The 24,937-nt window shown below is 40.2% G+C and overlaps 1 protein-coding gene across 1 annotated transcript in view; it reads right to left on the reverse strand.

Moving 5' to 3' along the window:
• The window catches only part of LOC308697011 (fibrocystin-L-like), a 101,795-nt gene that overhangs the window by 19,990 nt on the left and 56,868 nt on the right, over positions 1–24,937 (reverse strand). Inside the window, exons 43-63 of the mRNA XM_081376035.1 lie at positions 24,511–24,667; positions 24,225–24,381; positions 23,926–24,135; positions 21,123–21,252; positions 20,557–20,798; positions 20,322–20,458; positions 19,175–20,204; positions 17,912–18,103; positions 8,696–8,847; positions 8,373–8,532; positions 8,058–8,241; positions 7,822–7,910; positions 7,575–7,729; positions 7,306–7,435; positions 7,068–7,186; positions 6,801–6,930; positions 5,309–5,482; positions 3,843–3,946; positions 3,646–3,769; positions 3,415–3,536; positions 3,126–3,216 (exon numbers count right to left, since the gene is read on the reverse strand). Coding sequence (XP_081232161.1) covers positions 3,126–3,216; positions 3,415–3,536; positions 3,646–3,769; positions 3,843–3,946; positions 5,309–5,482; positions 6,801–6,930; positions 7,068–7,186; positions 7,306–7,435; positions 7,575–7,729; positions 7,822–7,910; positions 8,058–8,241; positions 8,373–8,532; positions 8,696–8,847; positions 17,912–18,103; positions 19,175–20,204; positions 20,322–20,458; positions 20,557–20,798; positions 21,123–21,252; positions 23,926–24,135; positions 24,225–24,381; positions 24,511–24,667 — 3,989 coding nt within the window. The remainder of the gene's footprint in view (positions 1–3,125; positions 3,217–3,414; positions 3,537–3,645; positions 3,770–3,842; positions 3,947–5,308; positions 5,483–6,800; positions 6,931–7,067; positions 7,187–7,305; positions 7,436–7,574; positions 7,730–7,821; positions 7,911–8,057; positions 8,242–8,372; positions 8,533–8,695; positions 8,848–17,911; positions 18,104–19,174; positions 20,205–20,321; positions 20,459–20,556; positions 20,799–21,122; positions 21,253–23,925; positions 24,136–24,224; positions 24,382–24,510; positions 24,668–24,937) is intronic.

Here is a 24,937-nt window from a genome sequence, read left to right on the forward strand (position 1 = left end):
GTCCCATGAAGTTGAGAAAGGACGGCTCCAACTCCGGAGGTTGAGGCATCCACCTCCACGACGAAAGGAAGCTCAGGATCAGGATGAGTCAGGAGAGGTGCTTGAGTGAAAGCAGACTTGAGGGATTGGAAGGCTGCGGCCGCTTCAGGAGTCCAGAGGAGACTTTTGGGTTTACCTTTGAGCAAGTTGGTGAGTGGAGTGGTGATGATGCTGTAACCTCGTATGAAACGTCTGTAAAAGTTGGCAAAACCAAGGAATCTCTGGAGCTCTTTGATCGTGGTGGGTTCTGGCCAGGTGGTGACAGCTGTGACCTTCCTCTCATCCATGCGGACCCCCTGATGGTCAATGAGGTAGCCTAGGAACTGGACTGATGGGAGATGAAAAGAACAAAGAACATTTTTCGGCCTTCAGGAAGAGATGATGAGCTCTGAGTGTGTGAAGGACCTCCGCAACGTGGTGGCGATGCTCGACTTCACTCCGGGAGTAGATGAGGATGTCATCTATATAGACGACCACGAAGCGATGCAGGAACTCCCGGAGGACCTCATGAATGAAGTTTTGAAACACGGAAGGGGCGTTGACCAGCCCATAGGGCATAACCAGATATTCATAGTGACCAGTAGGGGTCACAAAAGCGGTCTTCCATTCATCCCCTTCTCGTATTCTCACCAGGTTGTAGGCGCTGCAGAGGTCCAACTTCGTGAAGATGGTAGCTGTTCGGAGTTGTTCGAGGGCCGCAGGGACGAGAGGAAGGGGATGCTTGAACTTGACAGTACCTTGGTTTAGGATCCGGCAATCAATACATGGCCGCAGCCCTCCATCTTTTTTGGCCACGAAGAAAAAGCTGGATGCTGCAGGAGATGTCGAATGCCGGATGTACCCTTGATCGAGAGCTTCCTGAATATACTCCTCCATGGCCTTGGTCTCTGGAAGTGACAACGGGTAGATCTTACCTCTGGGCAAAGGAGCATCAGGAATCAGGTCTATGGCGCAGTCCCATGGCCGATGAGGTGGTAGCTGGGAAGCTCTCTTGGGGCAGAAGATGTCTTGGAAAGATGAGTAGATATAAGGAATCTTCGTGGACTGTTTCTCGAGTGTTCTTTCGACTGATGTGACATAGACTGGAACAGGATTCAGAACAGGACGTGGAAGAAATGGAAAACATCTTGGTGAGCAATCCTTGCCCCATTTCATCACTTCCCCAGAGCCCCAAGAGATGATGGGATCATGCATCACCAGCCACGGACGTCCCAGTATAATATCCGCATTGGCCCCCTCCAGAACCAGCAGCTGGATATCCTCTTTGTGTAGGGCTCCGACATGAAGCGTAATGGGTTCACATTTCCGGTGAATACGTGGACGTGCAGTGATGAACTTGGATATGGGTTGAATCTGGTAAATTACTGACGAGGCTTCGGTACGGAGCTGGAGCTGGCGACAGAGGGTCCCCGAGATGAAATTTCCAGAGGACCCGGAGTCGATGAGGGCGAGAACTGAAACAGAGGATGCTTGGGTAGTTAACTGGACACAAGAAGTGAGTGGTTGCATTTTCTCTTCATCAATATGGAATACACTCACCGATGTTCGTATGGGACGAGTTGGGCAGTTCAACCGAACATGCCCACTGGCTCTGCAATACAGGCAAAGACCCCGGGTCAGCCTCCTCTGTCGCTCAGCAGCGGTAAGTTTACCAGACTCTATTATAATGGGCTCTGGTTCTGGAGGGCTGGCGGTTTCAGATGGGCGGAGGAGTGCAGTAGAGTTGGAATGGGACTGATAAGATTGTATACGGTCTGAACACCTGATGGATTGTTGAATGAACTTTTCAAGCCCCATATTATCGTCCAAGGCGGCCAGCTGTAGACGGAGTTGAGGTGTGAGACCAAGCCGGTATGTGGTCAGTAAGGACCGCTCGTTCCATCCACTGGCCATGGGACTGGAAGATGCGGTGGTCGAAGAAGTGCTCGATGGTGATGGTGCTGGTGGTGCGGAAGGCGTGATGGCTGGAGTTGGCGTGATGGTAGGATTAAATGTCAATACCCTCTTCAATGAATCCACCAGCTCTTGAAAGGGATCTGGAACACTCATGTTGCCGCTGTCTCTTTTCGGTCCGGGCTAACTGTTACGGAAGCAGACGGACAACAAGGTAAGTTGTGATGTAATGTTTATTTAAACAGCTGAGTGTCAAGAAGATTCAACGTGCAGAATATAGGTGAGTATCAGAGTTCAGAAGTGCAGAGTTCTTGAGTGTAATTCATGAATGAATGATCGTTGTATCTTTTGCAGGACCGGCAGGATGAGACTTCAGAGTGGATGTGATCTTCGTATGAAGAGGATGACAGGTGACAGCATACATTCACGCACCACTTGATGGGACGGACAGGCTTTCGGCTTGGACACCACTCGAGATGAGATCTGGACAGACTGGAACAGACTGGAATCGTCGCAGAGAACTGGTAAGTAAACACAGGTAAGTTTAGTAGTGAAACTCGCAGAGAGAAGCACTATGAGTCCGCTTCGGATAAACGAGCCCGGACAATGAGAGGTGCGTGAGGTGTGCTTATGAAGCAGTGGTGATTAACGGGGTGCAGGTGTGACTTGTTAAAACTCAGGTGACTGTGATCGCTGGGTAATTGTGGTGGATGAACCTGGCCAATACGTGACACTATTGGAGTTTTTTTTTTATTATTTAATTTAATAATTAATTTATTAATTAATTTATTTATTTTTTTAATTAGTTAACATTAGTTAACTACTCTTATTTAACATTAATTAACAATGAACAATACTTGTACAACATTTATTAATCTAAATTAATGTTAATTTCAACATTTACTAATGCATTGTTAAAATCAAAAGTTGTGTTTGTTAACATTAGTTAATGCACTGTGAACTAACATGAACAAATAATGAATGACTGTATTTTTTATTAACTAACATTAACAAAGATTAATAAATACTGTCACAAAAGTTTTGTTCATAGTTAGTTCATGTTAGTTAATACTTTAACTGATGTTAATTAATTAAACCTTATTGTAAAGTGTTCCCATTATAACAACCAATTTGTTTTTATTTATTGTAAATTTTATTGTATTATTTTTGAAAATAATTATTGGCTTCTATACCTGGGCATGGTTCACCATCAATTCGGAATCCAACTCGTTCATAGCCAGCAACAATATTCCCTTGAAGAATTGCATTGGTTGCCTCACTCACCTACAACATCAACAGTAATATATCAGTTCTTTATCTAGTACTAATCTTTGCAGCCAGTAATCATGTTTTCACATGGTTATATCATGTTTTTTGAACATGTACCATAACATTCTTGCATTGTGGAGTGCCATCAATTAGGTAAATTAATATGGTAATAATTCTCTACCATGTAACCCAGTACATTTCTTTAAGGGTTACCTCAATGGCTGCATTCCATTCAAAGTTAAATTCCTCCGCTCTGCCGTTGTACGATCCAGGCCACAGTGTCAGTGTAACCAAGTTCCTCCTGATGGCATTACTGTCACCCCAGACTCTGATTCCTGGGAAATTGGAATAAAAAGTGCAGAAAAGAAAAGTGCTAAATCATATGACCCAACTCATTGTGATTATATTTAGTTTAATAGTATTTAATAGCCGTTGAATCTTCACCTTCTCCAACGGTGTGATGGATCACATTGTCATCAATACTCAGTCCATCTGTTCCGAAAACACCAATAGCAGGAGCAAAGCCATCATGAAAAGCACATCCCTTGACGTAAGACTCACCAACCACCTAAAAACATTGTGACAGTAAGTAGAAAGGAATATGTGTGATAATCATGTACTGTGTAAAGACTTTCTCTCACCCCTCCCAGGTTATAAAACACCAGAGAGTAACGTGGGTCTGACAGGTCGTTCCATCCTTCCTGCCCGGTGTGGTAGAACTGAACATTTCTGATCTGGGCTTTTCCTGTGAGGCAAGTTATCAACAGCGTTAGTGAGTTTTCATTACTTACACAAATAAAAAAATATAATTTCGACATGAAGTTCTTTGAATATGACTGCTTGCAAGATTATTTTTATTAAAACATTAATATATTTCTGCATTCTCTCATCTTCTAGGTAATTAAACCATATCCATGTTATATATATATATATATACACACATACATACATATACATATACATATATATATATATATATATACATATATATATATATATATATATATATATATATATATATACACACATACATACATACATATACATATATATATATATATATATATATATATATATATATATATATATATATATATATATATATATATATATGTGTGTGTGTGTGTGTGTGTGTGTCCCATTTAATTGAATGCAGCAATTTATGTACTGTAAGAGTGGTTTTGCATGTGATTCGTCCTAATTGCGTTTCATGTGCAGGCTGAAATATCTGAAACACTTCCAATACTAATTTTCCAGAGAAAAGATACACGATACCAGCTGCGTTTTCTCACTCTCTCATCTCTCTAACAGAGAGTTGACACACAAACCCACTTCCCCCTCACTCACTTGTTTAATTTGCCCCGGATGAATATTGTTGGTGTCAAAATTATGTTCTGTCTTGTTTGCACCTGTTCTTGTTAGTCCCTTATTAGTTTACCTTCATCCACCTTTGTCTAGTTAGTTCCCTTGTTTACCCTGTGTATATATTCTCCCCGTTCAGTCCCTTGTTGGTTATTGTTCGTGTCTATGTGATACACGCTGTTGCGTCCTGTTCACCTGCCCATGTACATTAAAGCTTTGTTATATTTTTGGAATCAAGCTTTGTCTGTCTGCTTCATCAGCCAAAGCCTGACACTTGGTGTTACAGGATTTGAATTTCGCCATGGGATTGGCCATATTACGCATAATTTTATTCATTCCGGCAGATTTTACTCACATTCAAAGTGCGCAGACATAAAGCCACAAAAAGTTATTTTTCCCTGCTTATTGCGCTTAAACAGTCAAATAGTCACATTGCCGGTCTTGGCGAGTATTCATGTTAATAGTCAGTTATGTTTTAAGAACGTAAACAGTTGAGAAAGAAAACGCATGTGTAACAGTATAATGGATCTGTGAGTCAGGTATGAAAGTGGCAGCAGCCAAATATACCTGCTGCCAAACTATGAGATAACATTAAAAATACCTATATGGCAGTTTTCTCCCATAGTACCAATGTCAAAATTGTGGCTGAGGCAAAATTGAAAATTCTAAGTGGCTAGTAACTTTAGAAGACCACTAGCCACCGTGGTTGGTGAGCAAACAAGTTCATGACAAGCCCTGATTATACCTCTGTAATCAATCCCTCCACTGGAGAAGCTTCCCACCAGCACTCTTGCCCCATAAGACTGTGTGTACATTTCTGGATACTCCTGACCAATGATCTTGATGTTCCTGGTCAGTAAAGCCACATTGCCTGCAAGCTGATAACTTCTTGAAGTACCTGGCACACTGTAGCTCTCCCCTATATGACCAAATACATTTAATATTAATTTAATTAATTTAATTTAATTAAAGAAATCAAAAAAGTGAAAATGTATCATGGTTTCCAAAAAAAATGTGTTTAGTGTATTTCTTAGTGTTAAAAAAACTGTTTTTAACACTAAGAAATGTTTCTTGAGCACCAAATCAGCATATTAGAATGAAGACTGGAGTAATTGTTGCTTAAAATTTAGCTTTGCCATCTTAGGAATAAATAACACTGTTAATAAAATATTACAAATAAATATGAATAAATATACAGTCATGTGAAAAAAAAGTACACCCTTTTGAATTCTATGGTTTTACGTATCAGGACACAATAAAAATCATCTGGCCCTTGGCAGGTTTTAAAATTAGGTCAATAAAACCTCAGATGAACAACAACACATGACATATTACACTGTGTCATTATTTATTTTACAAAAACTAGGAAAAAATGGAGAAGTCATGTGTGATAAGTACACCCTTACTGCTTCCATAGGAATTAAGAGGGTAAGCAACAGTCAGGCGCTGCTAATCAAATGCCATCAGAAAGTGTGACCAACTCAATAAAAGCAGAAGTTTTGACAGTTTGCTGGTCTGGAGCATTCAGGTGTGTTTTAACACAATGCCAAGGAGGAGAGACATCAGCAATGATCTTAGAGAAGCAATTGTTGCTGCCCATCAATCTAGAAAGGGTTACAAGGCCATTTCCAAACAATTTGAAGTCCATCATTCAAATCTACACTGAGGAAGATTATTTACAAGTGGACAGTTGCCAATCTTCCAAGGAGTGGGTGTCCCAGAAAATCTACTCCAAGGCCAAACTGCATTGCTCAAAGAAACTGCAAAAAACCCAAGAGCTACATCTCAGACTCTACATGCCTCAGTTAACATGTTAAATGTTAAAGTTAAGGACAGTACAATTACAAAAAGACTGAACAAGTATGGCTTGTTTGGAAGGGTTGCCAGGAGAAAGCTTTATCTCTAAAAAGAACATGACAACATGGCTTAGGTTTGCAAAGTTGCATCTGAACAAACCTCAGGAATTCTGGAACAATGTCCTTAAGACAGATGAGACCAAAGTGGAGATGTTTGGTCATAATGCAAAGAGCCACGTTTGGCGAAAACCAAACACATCATATCAGCATAAACACCTCATACCAACTGTCAGAAGTAACAGTCAACCTCATACCAACACAGAATTCAAAAAGGTGAACTGTCTTTTTCACATGACTATATCTGTGTACCTAACAGCTTATTGATACAGCATAATGCCTATTATTGCTATAATGGCATTATCTATAATCTAGGGGACTAACCGATGTGTGTGAATGATAAAGGCTGGTCCAGAGTAAGTGTGCGGCCATAATCTGAGATAGCAGTTATGGTGCGGATTTCTGTCTGCCAAGGGTCATAGCTGGAGGTGGACAGCAGGATCTTCTCCCCAACCTGGAGGCAAAGAGTGTAATGGTTCAGAGCACAAATGCAGCTTGGAATCTAAAAGGCATCACCCAATCATACAAGGAGGTTCAAAAGTTCTCTTAAGGTCTAAATTTTTTTGTGTCATTTTTAAAAAAGCTTCTCACCCTCCAGTCAACAGGTTCCTGTAGAAAGAGAGTGCTGTTTCCTGCCTGGGACGTGCTAGCCAGCTTAGTGTGATGCACGTTGTGTGGCATACCATAAAGTTCAAGAAATCCAAACACACCTGGAAGACAATGTTTCCACTCAAATCAACACTTAAGTTGGCAAACGATTGAGAGGAATGTATCTGATGCATATACAATCAATAATGAGATTTCTTTATTTTTATTCCTGTTGATTTACCTAGAACTTTGGACCCTTGGTTTGGTCCAGATGGTAATAGCCAGTCTGGTGTGGAATGGCTTCCTCTCAGTATAATCTGCAGTTGACCTCTGAAGGGTTCATCAGGCCACCCAGCAATCAGACGTCCACCCTGATTGAGTCAAGTGAACATGTATTGTACAGATAGAGTTAGCGTCTTTAGTATGGACAAGTAAGTGGAATTAGCACACAGGGCAGGAAGAGTCTGGTTCTGATTTGGTGTAATAATCCTAAGATGTCTGTGTGCTTACTTGAATGGAGATGTATGTGGCATTCAGTACAATGTTATTATATTGAGAAACACTGCTGTTGGAGGTGCCATTGTTTGTGTCTGGAATCTCCAGAACTCCAACTATTTTCAGCTTGTTCAGGGAGGGGACTACAACATCTACAACCATCCAAATGCCTTCGAGAAATAATCGGAAATTTTTTAATGAAATAGCATACCATATTGATAAATAGCTTTTTCTTGTGATTTGTCACATTAGAGATGCTCACCAGCTGGAATGACTACATCAGAGCCTTCTTGCGCTATACTGAAGTTGTTCTCTAAACTTGACCGCCAAAATGATGTATTTGACCAGAGACTAAACACAGCATGATATGTTTTATTAATAAAAGTAAAAACAGTAGATACAATAGATTACTATTATTATTATTATTATTATTATTATAAAAGCTTGATTATTATCATTATATATTTTTTAAATTGCTGCACGTGTGTGGTAACATACAAATAGTTTGCAGGTCTGCGGCCGGTTGTATTGGATGTGTTGGCTGTAGTGGCTACAGGACCAGTTGGAGAAATACAGTTGGGATAGTAACACTGATACACTCTAAAGTCCAATGATCTGTCTACAGCTGAGCGGTCCACACTGTTCCTCCTCCTCCGGCTAGTCACACGGTTTCTTCCAGACACTGTAGTCAGAAAACTCAAAATCTTTCATTCTTTGCACAGTATTGAGCAGATTTGAGCATGATACTGTATGTGCCCACTTTAAAAAGAAAGAGAGCATAGATGTCTTAGGTGAAGAGGCGAGTAGTTTTACCCATGTAATAGAGGCTTCTGGATGACTCGTTAAAGTACCAGTCCCCATTTACATTCGCAGTGGGGTTCAGGGGCTGGGAGGAACCATTCCTGTCATCTATAATGCGGAAGCGGTCAGGTGTCTGAGTCAGGTTGTGATTCATGATTACATAATTTTCTGGCTGTAATGGAGAAAGAGAGGAAACATTAACATGCTAAATACTAATCTTAATTGGATGGAACATAATTAAAGGCATAGTTTTTATTTACCAGCCTGTCAAATTTTCAACTTTTCGTTTGAATGCACATTGAATTATTTAGTAACGTGTAGTGTGCACACTTTACCCGAAAACCGTAGACCATTCCATTGTATGAGATGTTAGTGATTTGGGAAGCACCATCAAAGTACCAGTTATAGGTTTGGCCTGTGGGCAGCATTGCCATCCAGCCAAGTGTATGGGACACAAGTTTTTTAAGGAAAGGAAGCACACATGTTCCTAAAGAGAGACAGAACATTGTGAGTAAATGTACCAACCAAAAAGCTTTCTAATCATCACACATCTCACTTCAACCCTACAAACACAAAATGCTCCCCAATGTTAGTGTATGGAATTCTTTAGATATTTTTTAGTTTATAATCATTGAGGCCATGTACACACTGTAAAGTTTCAGTAGAGACAACCACATTTAAATGTGGGAGAGTCCCATAGATTATCATTCCATGTACGTACGGAACACGACTTTCTCCCAAAACTGCATGATTGACACAGTGGTAACCATAGCCACGTTCTGGTGTCTCACATGTTTGGTCTCCGCTATTCTGACCTGTGATGGATTTTTTAATTAACCCTCTGAGGTCGGCAAACACGCCGGCGCGTTTTGCTGGATTTTCTTCACATTGTAGCACTATAAACTTAAATTTCTCCGTCATTTATGGTCATACAGAAAAAAGAAATATAAAAAAAGAATCTGTGATATTTCTACTTTTGTATGTGTCCACTTACAATCAAATCAAAACATTGTGCTTTTGTAAAATAAAGAAAATAAACAGGGTGTGTGTTCTGCCTCTCCGTCGCGGTGAACTTTTTTTTCTTGAGCACGTCTATAAACTGAAACAAAACTCAGCGAATACTTGTCACACATTTATGAGCCATATACCTTTATAAACATTTAAGTGTGTACTTTTAAATGATCGGATTCAAGCTGAAAACAAATATTCTCTGTTTAAGTAATTTGTATAAAACCAACAAGATGTCCAGCTTCTCAAACGCTTCCTAATTATTTTTTATTTGACCACGCCCACTTGCGCAAAAGAGATTCACATGCAAATTTCCACATGGAATGCGAACGCGCTCATTACCTCAAAAACAAAACACCAAAACACTTCACAAGTCTCTGCTTTTTGTCGAGTTTGAAAGACGCGCCGTGAGCTTACGTTGGATTTACATCAGAAGAAGAACGCGATTTGAAGACAAGAAAGATGTAAGGTAAGAAATTCTTACATATTAGTTTGTTATTGTTGCATAAATTTCACATTGCAGTTGAACTGTTGCTAGATATATGATGAATATTATAATATTTAGACCCGTGTTTACTGTTACTGTGTTTGTAGATATCAGCTCAAACGTAGATATGTATATGGTAACCATAATGTTTTATATTTGAGCGCGATCGCGTTTGAATGTTTGATATTTTGGATTGCGTTTGAAAAGCAAAACGCACCAAACGGCTTCATGTTTTTACTATTATCTAATTTCATATCATCATAACGAATGGAAACATTTGAAGTAACATGATAATCAATATATTTTTCTCTAGCTTAGTTGTTACTGAAATCTTTTGGAAGATTTATAGGCTGCTATAGGTTATTGTTATTATTTTATGCAGCACTGCGCATAGCCTATGCCTACAAGGCAAAACAAACCTGGTGTTCATTATATTATATATTGTTGGAAACATTTGTGTGTGTGTGTGTGTGTGTGTGTGTGTGTGTGTGTGTGTATTCTGTGAATTTTAAAAAGCAATTTTAACCAGAAAAATCTAAAATTTATTCCCAAAATCGTGCACGCCTTTCTCTTGATATCAGTATGTTCACTTTTTTTTTTCTTTCTTTCAGGGCCCAGATGCCACTGAGTCCTGCTGACTTCAACATTCACACGAGTCTCTGTACATGAACATGGTAAAGTGAAAATCAAACACCTTGGAAATGAAAGGTATGTACAATGTTTTTAGGAATGGCAGAAAGGTCTCTGTCTTTGGATCATTGTTTTCAATATGTAGTCAGGGGGCCAAAACTGATATTAAAACTTTGTCGGACACTTTTTGGTACAAGTATACAACCTATCCAGTATTAATATTTATCCCCTCAACATGTGTTCTAGCCAGGTTGTCAGCTTAGAAAATGTTTTTTTGTCCATTTTAACACTATATTCTTAAAAGTGGTAAAAGCGGATTTTTTTGAAGTGCTTCCATTTTCTTCCATGTTACCTATTGTAATTTTGGGCAAATGTGCAATATAATCCAACTTATGTGCAAGCATGATCATTAAAAAATAATAATCAATAAATACCACAAGAGTATCACACCACAAGGGGCACTGTTGTGTCAGCGCAGCTGTGATTTGGCAGCAGATTGAGGCAGCAGATCCAGAGAAGATGATCACAGCAGGTGTCAACAGTACAGGCTGAACAAAACTTTATAAAGGAGTGAATCACACAATCACATAACAGATTAACTTGATCTATTTGTCTACACAAACATTTACCTCAAGATTCTACCATTCTACCATCAAATGTTGCCAGAAACAGGTAAGCTAAACTGTTTTCCAACTAGCTATATACTTACCAGACATACACTCACCTAAAGGATTATTAGGAACACCATACTAATACTGTGTTTGACCCCCTTTCGCCTTCAGAACTGCCTTAATTCTACGTGGCATTGATTCAACAAGGTGCTGAAAGCATTCTTTAGTAAGGGTGTCATGATTCTCCAAATCCTCGATTCGATTACATTTTCGATTCTAAAGTCACGGTTCGATTCGATTCTCGATTTTAAAAAAATAAATTGAAAGCACAAGCTATGCCATTTTAAGACTTTTATGCAATATAATAATATCTGACCTTTGTTCGCAATACCACACACTACATTGTCAAATTTAAAACGTTTATTAACAACATAATGTAACAATAACTTATATCTTCAGTCAATTGGAAACTTAAACAATATAACCTATTACCTGGCTCCCTGGACTCCTCAGAGCAGTCACAGGCGAATAGCACGGCGTTTTAAATTGGGTTCCCACAGCGTTTGCAACGCAGTACGAGAGAACGTTCTCGTAAGGGAACGTAGGCTACTTGGTTACTTGCGTAACCTCGGTTCCCTTAGAGATAAGGGAACGAGTACTGCTTTGCCTTGCCGTGCTATTTCGCTCATATCAGGTACTTCGCTGCAGTCGATTTAAACCTAAAATCCTTTGGCGAGGTTTTGTGAATTATACTCTCCAGCCACGTCCAAATTGGCGCGCTCGAGGTTGGCAGGGTGCCATGCGCTCCCATTGGACCGTACGGCACTGCTAACTCGCCATAGGTTCGTGCAGTTGCCGCAGCACAGACAATCAGCTCGCTCAGACGAGATATGATGCTCTCGCTGCAATGTGTTTTAAAATGAAGGCTTCAATATTCTCTAGAAAAGGAGTTTTACCTATTACAGGCAAGCCAGGCTGCCGTGACATGGGGGCGTGGCAGCATCGACGATTCCATTTTTTGATTCGATAATCGAGATTGAGCATTAATTTCGATCGATTTCGATTTTAAATCGAAATCGTGACACCCTTATTCTTTAGAAATGTTGGCCCATATTGATAGGATAGCATCTTGCAGTTGATGGAGATTTGTGGGATGCACATCCAGGGCACGAAGCTCCCGTTCCACCACATCCCAAAGATGCTCTATTGGGTTGAGATCTGGTGACTGTGGGGGCCATTTAGTACAGTGAACTCATTGTCATGTTCAAGAAACCAATTTGAAATGATTCGAACTTTGTGACATGGTGCATTATCCTGCTGGAAGTAGCCATCAGAGGATGGGTACATGGTGGTCATAAAGGGATGGACATGGTCAGAAACAATGCTCAGGTAGGCCGTGGCATTTAAACGATGCCCAATTGGCACTAAGGGGCCTAAAGTGTGCCAAGAAAACATCCCCCACACCATTACACCACCACCACCACCACCCTGCACAGTGGTAACAAGGCATGATGGATCCATGTTCTCATTCTGTTTACGCCAAATTCTGACTCTACCATCTGAATGTCTCAACAGAAATCGAGACTCATCAGACCAGGCAACATTTTTCCAGTCTTCAACTGTCCAATTTTGGTGAGCTTGTGCAAATTGTAGCCTCTTTTTCCTATTTGTAGTGGAGATGAGTGGTACCCGGTGGGGTCTTCTGCTGTTGTAGCCCATCCGCCTCAAGGTTGTGCATGTTGTGGCTTCACAAATGCTTTGCTGCATACCTCAGTTGTAACGAGTGGTTATTTCAGTCAAAGTTGCTCTTCTATCAGCTTGAATCAGTTGGCCCATTCTCCTCTGACCTCTAGCATCAACAAGGCATTTTCGCCCCCACAGGACTGCCGCATACTGGATGTTTTTCCCTTTTCACACCATTCTTTTTAAACCCTAGAAATGGTTGTGCATGAAAATCCCAGTAACTGAGCAGATTGTGAAATACTCAGACCGGCCCGTCTGGCACCAACAACCATGCCACGTTCAAAATTGCTTATCACCTTTCTTTCCCATTCTGACATTCAGTTTGGAGTTCAGGAGATTGTCTTGACCAGGACCACACCCCTAAATGCATTGAAGCAACTGCCATGTGATTGGTTGATTAGATAATTGCATTAATGAGAAATTGAATAGGTGTTCCTAATAATCCTTTAGGTGAGTGTATAGCTAGGCTAATTTACTTTCATAATTACTAGCTTACTTACTAATAGGTAAATTAAGTTTTGTGCAGATGTGTAATGGAAATATTGTTTTTAATTTATTTGCTGCACAGCAGCCTATTTTACAGTCTGCTATAGCTAAAATCGTTAATAAGTTTGTTAGATAGCAAAGCCCTCAGCTTATGTCAGAGGACATAGTAGTGATCCACTCAGAAACCAATCAGACTAGTGTAGTGAAAAATGTATTTGCCTTCAGATGAGATAACATGGATCCAGAGGAAGCTGTAAGCCTAGCGTCCAAAGAAAAACAAATAGGAAGAGATATTGATTGGGAACAATGTTTCATTTGTCAAGACAAATATGGAAAATACAGCCAAGATAAAGCCCTTTGATTGAAGTGATTTTTCAGGAAGTGGTGTCTTTGTGCTCTTTCTGGAGATTATTGTAGTATAATATTGTGCAATATTTTTGCAATATAATAGACACACACCATTATTTGCATTGCGCTTAGCTTGACCTTGCTTATTCAATCCATTCAGTCTCAAAGGGATGAGACTGACAACCTGAGAGCCAACCTCTGCCAACCTGAGAGCCACTGCTTTGATGGGGAAAAACATACCTTTGCCATAGGACTATTACATAGTTATTACTACTAACTAGTTACTAACCCCCAACCCTAAAGAAGTGAGAGAGCAGTTTTGTTAGGATGGAATTAATAACTATAGTGATATGTGAATGTAATATAATTTGTGTTACAACCTGGTACACTAATTAAGTCAAATAGCACCATAGACCATCATCTACAGTTCTAAATCTCCGCCTTAACATTAAAGTATTATAACTTGTGCAGCATTGCACTGTCTCTCCCTACAAGCTTTAAACTTGGCTTGACTCATTCCCATAGATATGGGTACTGATTGATAGAGGTTTTGGGATACTAGGTTATGTTTCCAAGCTGATATTCACTTTGAAAACTGGTTCTCTTTAGGCGGAGATAGTTTTTTTCATGTTCTAGTTCTGTTGTCTCTTACACTGTACAATAAATGTTCATTCTGACACTTCAGCAGACATCCCATGAGTGTTGGCTTTCATTTGATACCATTTTTATGAATATGGTCCTTGTGGTTGTGGAGATATTCAACATTTACTGTTGGCATGTCGTGTTGAGCAGGAAACCAAAAAATTGGCCTGAAATTGCTTGTACAAGTCACAAAAAAAAAAAAAATCAGCTTGACAACCACCCTAATATCTTACCTATGGGTGTCTTCTAACTAAAAAAATAGGGTGACAGCTTGTACCAAAACATGTCCGCAAAAAAAAGTCTTAACGGAAGCCCTTTTCATGTGCTTTTTTGTCATTTGTTGTGTATCTTTGGATTATGTTGTGTTGTAAATAAATCCAAACAATCTAAAAGCCATTCTTTTTTAAATGTCCTCATTCTTTGTGACAGGTTGCTCAGAATGACAGGGCCTGATAGCTCCTAATAGGGCCGTTAGGGGAGGGTCTTTGTCTTTCTCAGGTGTGAAAAGCTTACATATTAATGACCTCCACATAAAGCTTTCTCACACAAAACACATCGTAAAAATTTTAAATCAATATATTGTCTTCTCTGAATGAGCAGTCAGGGTGATTTTCACATAGTTTTAGAGCAAATATTCTAGGCTACGTCATACAATTTTCAAAAGTCTTGTGAAGAAATAATCAGTATGGGTTTCATGGCCTTATTTCAGTGAGAATTTTTTTTTGTATTTTCACAAACCACGCATAAATGTCATTATCTCAAAACTACAAACTTTTACATACATGCTGCTGATATATTATTGTAGCAGAGTTTGTGCTGAATACAGTGTAATTAGACTTTAGCCATGAAAATGTCACAAGTAACAGAAATAACCACAAATGTCAGAGCATGTCAGAACACCTCCAGGGCCCAGAAAACAGCTCAGACCCCAGAGGGTTAATAACTAACATTTGTTTTTTCTTACAGAAACAACAATCATATGTTCTTTGAATGTATGTGTGCCTTTTGGAGAAAACTCAAGACTTTGAGTGTGTGTGTGTGTGTGTGTGTGTATAAATAACAAATAGGGGAAATGAAACTAGACAGATGACTAGTTCTCAAACCTTGTGATAAGTAATCACAAAAACAGAGTTTGCTTGTGCCAGTGACAGAGGGAAAAGGTTGGTGCTTTTGAAACAATTGAACCAATCATATTGAAGGTGACCTGTTAGTCACTATAATCTTATTTGTTGTCTCGAATCTATAAAAAAATTTGTATCCGTGTTTTCTGGTGGGATTCTCAATGGAATTTGTCTGAGATCCTCCGGCCTTGCTTCTTCTAAGGAGAGATTATTCCTGCGCAGGAAGTAAGCTAGTTTAGGGAAATAAGTTAGAGTAAGAAAACTCGGCCAGTTGTCGACTGAAGATGCAAGAGCTAGAGCAGGGGTGCCCAATCCCAGCGTCGGCGCTGTGGTGGGGCATTCGAGGGCCGTGCCCCCCCTAGCGGTTATTGATGCCCCTCCTACCCATACCTGTCAACCCTCCCGTTTTTCCCGGGATTCTCCCGTATTTTACCTTACTATCCCGCTATCATCCCGTTTAAATATTTCCCCGAATTTCTCCCGTATTTTTAATCTTTCTATAAAAATATTTTTAAAAAATCCCACTGGGCGCAAACCAGTTAAGCAGAAATCCCGCCCTGCAGCTTATTTCATTGGTTAAGGTTACAATGACGGGTAGTTTTAGGGATCAGTGTTTGGTGTATTCAAACAGCAGTTTGTTTGACAGGCGATCTGACCAATCATAGTAGATTAACATGAGGATTTGAACTTGAAAAACGGAGGGTAGGCACTAGGCAACAAACGTCTTTCCATGGTCAAAACAACATTCCTTTTTATATTCATTCATGTTTATTTGATGCTATAAATATAAATTAACTATAAGGTAGAGATGGTTGGTTCACGAGCAGCTTTAACTGAGGCTCTACAGCGATCTGTCCGACACATTCAAGAGCCACAAAACGGTATTGTTTACTTTTCTTTAAAAAATTACCAAATTTGAAAGTTGAAGTGTTTGAAATTACCAAATGAGACTTTGTTTCATATCAAAAGCTGGTCTGTCTTGTCTGCCAGCGAGTTGTTAACGTTAGTGTCCTCTGAAGTAGTTTGGGGAATAAAAAAATTTGCACGAAGAAGAACAGCAGAGATGGTATTGGAGACTATGTATGTAATGTAGTATGTATGTAATACAGAGATTATGTATTTATTTATGTTAATATCTGCGCAATTAATGTGTAGTAATATCTGCATTTGTGTATACTTGGCTGCCTGTAAGAAGATATGTAAGGGATCATGTAGAGCGAGGCGGTTGTATTACATGGCTACCAACAAAATAAATCAATAATTTGACACAAAATATTGATTTAAAAAGGAGTTTATTTATTTAAAAACTATTGTATTGCTTCCGCTAAAGAAAATAATCCGTTCCGTCTCTACGGTTAAGTCCTGCGTCCATAGCAACGCTCTGTTTTTCATGGCAATGGTGTGTTAACGTTATACTTAGCAGCGGCTGTTATCAAGAAATAACAGACCGCGTTATATATTAGAATTCAACCAAGCCATGTAATTGTAATAATAATAATTATAATAAACGTGTTTAGTTTTATATAGCATTTGTGCTGTGTTGGACTATGATGTCGCCACTGCGTCAAAATATTTGTCAAACGTCAGTGCCCCCCCGCCGATGACCCAATGCCCCTCCAGTAGATCTGCCCTGGCGCCGACTCTGCCCAATCCTGCTCCTGGCGATCGACTGTCCTGCACAGTTCATCTCCAACCCTAATCAAACACACCTGAAGCAACCAATTAACGTCTTCAGGATCACAATTAACGTCTTCAGGATCACTTGAAAATTAAAGTCAGGTGTTTGATTAGGGTTGGAGATGAACTGTGCAGGACAGTCAATCGCCAGGAGCAGGATTGGGCACCCCTGAGCTAGAGTATAGAGGTATTGGGTGTCGATTGGAGACGCCCCAGATAGTTAGGTTTAGGGAAAAATCTACCACAGACCAAAGAAATATTACAGCGACTAATGACTCGTTATGTTCAACAATTAATTAAAGTACAGTTGACGGAGGCGTTGTGTTTTGTTTATGCTTGCAAAGGCTGCTTCACAGTGAGCGCTCTTGCAGTGTTGCCTTCTCCACTAATTAGGCTATGCATTTTTGGGCCTGTTGTTTAAGCTTGGCTCATACAGCAATCAAGTTTACGAAGTAGAAGTAAGCAGGTTCAGGTTATGATATTTTGGTGTTACTTTCAGCATAAAGCATTTTATTTTGGTTTATTGTGGGCTTGTTCTTGTTCGCTTTTTTTTCTCATAGCACGTCTTGCTATGAAAAAAAGTATTCTTTTGGGTGTTCTTTGTGAATGGCCCCTAAGATTTTTCACTAAGATTTTTTACTAACATTCCCAGAACAATCTGGAAACCAAAAATGTACATACAAAAAGAGTAAATTGTATAGAAACATACGCATTCACGTTTGCATACAACATATGCATGTCTAACATATGCATACACATTTTTTTCATGGCTCAATCGCCCAGATTATTTCATCCTACCATAAGAGTTGGTCAGAATCACATCTTTAGCTTGAAGTGAAGGTGGTGAGGGATTGACAACGATCAAGCGATGGAAGTTAATAGTGTTGTCACACACTGCAGCAGGGACGCCAACACTCCACTCTGTTCCCGGAAGGCAGTGTCTTGGGTCGAGCAGGTTATTCCTTGGTACCACCTTGTAGCTAACGTTGCCTTTTCAGAAATATAAAATATTTATATTCATTATTTGTGTTTTTTTTTAACGCTACCATGTAAATGTTAATGTAAAGTTAGAGTTTTAAGATGCCAATAAAGCTACGTATCCATTAAAGCTCCAATATGTAACAATTTTGTAATAAAATTTCCGAAAATAACTTGCACAGTGTGATATATTTCCTCCAATTGTGTACTTACAATATCTCAAAAGTCTCCAAAGATTTTTTATTTCAGAAAAAATCCGATTTTAAATAACTGTCCGTCCCGGAAAAGAAATGTCGCCTCTCAGTGACGCAATGTCCGCACTATCCTTTTTTTCCGGTGTGGACCATGTGATATTCCACCACACCGGAATATCACATGGTCAAATGCGGAAGTGGTGGTTATAGCGTTATAGCCATAGACCGTATGGTTATAGCTGTTATGGATCACGATTACTCTTTGGCGAGTATTGAAGTGCCAACAAAACGAAAGCGTCCATATTCGGATACACGCAGACTGTGTGACAAACGGAGAAATAAAACCCGGATAAATATCGGCCAGGCGTTTTCGAGATGGAGAGAGCTGCGCGACAATCTTGGACTTGACAGAGACTCTGCTCTCGCGAGTGTATTGATAGACAGGTAAGCAAATCAATTTTTTTTTATTGTACAAGTAATGTAATAGTTACAGTAAAGATGATTTTAATATATATGAATTACACCACATGCCTGTAATAATATAGCATAACATTTCACGTTCCTTGCAGTTCATTAATTATGATGACATAAAATAATACGATCAGACATACAGGTAATACAAAAACGAATGAATTACCTCATCCGTGATCATGATTCATTCATTCCATTTAGATACATCGCTAGATGGTGAAAACGCATTAAAAACGACATCTCCCATCGTCACCTCCTTCATAGCGTCATCAAGCTTCGCCTTTGTTATTGTTGGAAACTGCGCCCTCTTGTGGTGAAAAAAATATTACATATTGGAGCTTTAAGATATTGTTACACAGAAACATTTTTTTTCAAGTTATCATGAATCTGTATACTGTAATATCTAATGTTTATATACCTGTCAGGGACCCATCAGTATCTACAAGCGCCACCTCATGCTCCCATCTGAACCAGGCCTTGTTGGGTGATTGATTGAACTGGATCCCACTGAACCTCGCGCTCCAGCCTCCACAGCGGAACATGCAGGTTCCAACTATTTCTGCCACTCCGACAGCGGCACACGATGGACGGTCAAAGTTCACAAACTTTGTGTTGATGATGCTCATACCATCATCCAGGGGCAGGACAACACCACGAGCGGTGCAGTAGTCGCTCCCCAGTCCCAGCTCATCCACATGACCCACCATAGTGCTGTTGACCACGGCCGCCCCTCCATTCAGTCCCCATCCGCTGACATACGGCCGGATGATCCTCTTGGCCTCCACTCCTGCCTTCTCATTATTGACCATTAGGAACTCGCTGAACTGAACCGCTCCTACGTTCACCCACTCAGCACCTTTCTCGTTGTTCCAGGAAGTGAAGCGACGGAAGACCGCTGGCGCTGGTGTAGAGGAGCTGCAGCTGCCAGTACGCATTGGGAAAAACTCTTGGAAGATCCACAAGCCAAACCAGCCCTGTGAATGCACCGTATTGTTGAAGAACTCTCCTAGTGGTACTCTCTTCTGACAGATGTTCGCGTCATACGAAGGGCCGTCGGGATGATCATGCATACGGTACCAGAAGCCGAAATGTGTCCCACCAGCCGCAGCATTGTGCCTAATTGTGTTATTAGGGTTGGTGACCCAGTATGCAGCTGGAGTTACATCATCATTTAGCAAACTGGTGCTCTGTTTTACAAATATCGCCAGGTTGTACTGCAGAATGTTGCCGGTCTCAATGCCATCCTCAATAAAGAAGGCTCCACCCATGATATTGTAGATGACATTACGTTCCACCAGCAGGTTGTGGGTGTTGTGGATGGTGATGGCACGGTTGTAGGACTGGTGAATGCCACATCCACGCACGTATGACTTAAACTTAACATCCCCCATTAGATGCCAGTGGATTGGGTAGCGTCCCAGACGGAACGCCTGTCCAACATTGAAGAGCTGAACGAAGACAATGACAAACATAATGCCATGATTAAATTTCAATGAAAATATTTATTCTTAAAGGTCTCCAAGAGTTTTGAAACAAATGTTTTTTTAAACAAAATTAACATTTACCTCAACATATTCAATTCTGCCAATTGCCAGATTTTGGTTTGGTTGTGTTGCGTGGAACATGATGCAGCCACCAAACTGGTCACTTCCCACTTCTTCTCCAAACCTACCCTGGAAACAAGTCTGGGTGGCAAATTCCCCTGTAAGCAAAAGCATTCATAAAATTTGGTAAATTGCCAATTACATGACTTTTAACTGTCTGTCTTTCCATCCACAGCTAAGAAAATAGCATCCAAACCTGTGTTGAATCCATCAGGGCAAGCTGCAATCTGATCATTCCACTCCACGTTGTTGGATCCACGGACAACAATATTTCTGGTAAGAAGGCCCACCTCTGCTCTCGCTTCAAAAACTGTCCCATCAGGCAGTGTGACAGACACACCCAGATGAGTGAATCTCAGTGGTTTGGTCAGAGTGAGGGTTCTACCATCAGCTGAAACTGAGGCAATTCTCATCAACTCATTCTCTTGTTGACTGTGTCTGTGAATTCCGTCAAAACATATTTTTGATTATTAGCATTTTAAATAAGCACAACTTATTTTTTAGCATCATTATTATTTAGCATTTTCAATTTGAGCAAGAAGAATTTAAACAGTAAATTTATCATTTCTTTTTTTACCCCTAAAACAAATCAAATGATATCATCATTATTTTTAAAAGTCAAATTAATTAATTTGGGACCATTTTATACAGAACAATTGCACAACCTTTCATTTCCTTGGCCCTTGTTCGTTCACTTACGTAGATGCAAATAAATCAACCTGAAACCGAGTTTCGCTGTAGGTTTGGGTGGTGCATCAATACCTATGCCCAGTGGAAGCGATGACAATTTCGTCGCCAGTCTTCCATGTGACGGCATCCATCAGTGTCAGCGTGTTGGAGCCGTTTTGTGCAGTCTGAGAAAGGCGAGTCCACGGCATAGGGACAGAGATTCCTGGAGAAGTAGGATTGTAGTTAAGCCCTGAACAAAACCTCTCACTGCAGGGAAGTGATTATGCACTATGGTGTCTGTATCAGGGAAATTTAGCACTTCTGTGAAGCCCACCAAAGGGGCTTTCTGACTTAGCTGAGCCTTTAAGGAATGTTATGTAGGTCATCTCTATATTTCTGAGGATTACTTCATTTTCTAGCTATTGTGTTTCTGACTTAGTGACCTTTAGATGCAAAAAATCCAGTATCTCTGAGGTTTCTGTTACTTTAGTCAAGTAAAAAAGAAAAAAAAGAAAAGAATAATAATAATAAATCATAGTTTCAGGTACTGTACATCTGTTTAATGTTTATGGTTATGCATTTTTCAGGTTATTTCATATTTACTTGATCGTTTAATGTAAACTCTCAAATTTCATTCTCACTTCTACATATTCAAACTTTACAAAACATTTTATATATATGTATATATATATATATATGTACACACACACACACTCACCTAAAGGATTATTAGGAACACCATACTAATACTGTGTTTGACCCATTTTCGCCTTAAGAGCTGCCTTAATTCTACGTGGCATTGATTCAAAAAGGTGCTGAAAGCATTCTTTAGAAATGTTGGCCCATATTGATAGGATAGCATCTTGCAGTTAATGGAGATTTGTGGGATGCACATCCAGGGCACGAAGCTCCCGTTCCACCACATCCCAAATATACTCTATTGGGTTCAGATCTGGTGACTGTGGGGGCCATTTTATTACAGTGAACTCATTGTAATGTTCAAGAAACCAATTTGAAATGATTCGAGCTTTGTGACATTGTGCATTATCCTGCTGGAAGTAGCCATCAGAGGATGGGTACATGGTGGTCATAAAGGGATGGGCATGGTCAGAAACAATGCTCAGGTAGGCCGTGGCATTTAAACGATGCCCAATTGGCACTAAGGGGCCTAAAGTGTGCCAAGAAAACATCCCCCACACCATTACACAACCGGCCTGCACAGTGGTAACAAGGCATGATGGATCCATGGTCTCATTCTGTTTACGCCAAATTCTGACTCTACCATCTGAATGTCTCAACAGAAATCGAGACTCATCAGACCAGGCAACATTTTTCCAGTCTTCAACTGTCCAATTTTGGTGAGCTTGTGCAAATTGTAGCCTCTTTTCCCTATTTGTAGTGGAGATGAGTGGTACTCGGTGGGGTCTTCTGCTGTTGTAGCCCATCCGCCTCAAGGTTGTGCATGTTGTGGCTTCACAAATGCTTTGCTGCATACCTCGTTTGTAACGAGTGGTTATTTCAGTCAAAGTTGCTCTTCTATCAGCTTGAATCAGTCGGCCCATTCTCCTCTGACCTCTAGCATCAACAAGGCATTTTCACCCACAGGACTGCCGCATACTGGATGTTTTTCCATTTTCACACCATTCTTTGTAAACCCTAGAAATGGTTGTGCGTGAAAATCCCAGTAACTGAGCAGATTGTGAAATACTCAGACCGGCCCGTCTGGCACCAACAACCATGCCACGCTCAAAATTGCTTAAATCACCTTTTTCCCATTCTGACATTCAGTTTGGAGTTCAGGAGATTGTCTTGACCAGGACTAGAGTTCTCAACGGGTCGGGTCGGCCCGACAAACCCGACAAACCCGAACCCGGGCCGGGTTCGGGTCGAAAATATAATCAAATGACTCGGGTCGGGTCGGACCTCGGGCTTAATCTTTTCCGCTCAGTAAAAAAAACAAAAAAAAACATTTATTATTAATCGCTGCTGGTCACCGTAAAGAAAGTCTGGCTGCTGCGTGTAACGTGCATCATGGAGAGGGGCGGGGGCAGACTTGACGCCGCTGCGTGCACGCCTTTAGCCTGGAGAAGAAGATGGAGTTGGTGAGAAGTAAACTTGCCGCAGGTGAATTCACCGTCGCTACTACAGCCTATTTATAAATTTAAAGTGTATTGTTTCAGTTGTTTGTATTGTGTGTATTGTTAAAAGGCGTGAACATTAAAGGTTGATTTGAATTCCCGTCTGCTGGTCATCATAATACGTGTATGAGAGAAAAAAAAAAACGACGCGGCGTCAGGCCGCGGGTCGGGTTCGGGCAGATAATTCATGTTTATGTGTCGGGTTACATCGGGTCCGGGCTTTAAAAGCCACGGGCGGGGTCGGGTCGGGTTGTAATTTTCAGGCCCGTTGAGAACTCTAACCAGGACCACACCCCTAAATGCATTGAAGCAACTGCCATGTGATTGGTTGATTAGATAATTGCATTAATGAGAAATTGAACAGGTGTTCCTAATAATCCTTTAGGTGAGTGTATATATATGTACATGTACATGTATGTATGTATGTATGTATGTATGTATGTATGTATGTATGTATGTATGTATGTATGTATATGTATATATATATATAATTTTTTATTTATTTTTTCATATACAACATTTAATATCTCTGTTATGCAGATGATTCTCAGTTTTATATATTTCAGTAAGGCTTGATACCACTGCTTCATTTGATGTGTTATTGGAATGTGTAAATGATATCAAGAGGTGGATGATATATATATATATGTATAATTTCTTGTATTTATTTATTTTATAAATGTTTAATATAACAAATAGTTGTATATACATTTTAATTATATTGAACTCACAATATAATGTGTTGTTTATTTGCATACCATGCAGATCCAACACCCCTTCTCTGACAGCCAGGGTCTTGGTGCCATAGACAGGAAGTTCTGTAGAACGCAGGTGTCCATGCAGTGTGATTATGGCCTTGTGCTGGAAGGGGGCCTGCTCTGTTCCGATCTGCAGCGCTCCACCATCTGTGATCAGAATATTCTCTGCCTGCAGCTCAATATCTGCCTCATCAAAAATCAGTCGCCCACCTAAATAGGAAAGAGACATTCACATTAACTGAGTGTAAGTGTACCCAGGCTTTGTTTAATAAAGGCAGTATTTGTCTAAATGAGCATACCCTGGATAAGGAGCATCTTAAGAACCGGGGTGCTGGTGTCCAGCAGGATGGTCTGGCCAGGAGTGATTACAGCAAACATGCCCTCCTCAGGGGGGGAGAGACCACCCCATGTATAGGGAGACGACCATACGTCAATGTAGAAGAAGGTAGCATTATTCTGAGAGAGTGGACAGACATTCCTGGCAGTGAGTGTATATGTAAATAATCACAATAAATGTTTTATAACTTTATAATGATTGTTATTTAATAATATATATAATGAGAATAAATTCATGTTTGACGTTACCATTCTGGCAATTCCTCTGTTCCCCAGCTGGACTCGCACTTGAGTTTCTTGGGATCTGCGCTGAGAGTTGGTCACACAGATGATTTGCGATTCACTGGCTGACTGGACATCGCAGACAGACCCTGCGATTGTGACGGTGACATCATTGATATTTGAGCTACAGGTGAGATGGGGAAGAGAAAAGCCAGTGAAATTGAGAATGTAAAGAGTATTCTGTCATAATTTCTTCATTCTCAATAGGCTTTAGTAGATTTGAGATATAGTGTACAAATTGTATGGTCTACTTTTGTAATACTTATGGTACTTCTTGTGCTTGACAGCACCTGGTCAACAATGAAAGTGAATGTTTGTGAATAGCTGCTCTGATATAATGCTTAACACCTCTTTTGTGTTAAAGGTTTGGAATGACATGAAGGTGAATAAATGA

The sequence above is a fragment of the Scardinius erythrophthalmus genome, assembly GCF_964197995.2.
Source record: "Scardinius erythrophthalmus genome assembly, chromosome: 10".
Classification (NCBI taxonomy): domain Eukaryota; kingdom Metazoa; phylum Chordata; class Actinopteri; order Cypriniformes; family Leuciscidae; genus Scardinius; species Scardinius erythrophthalmus.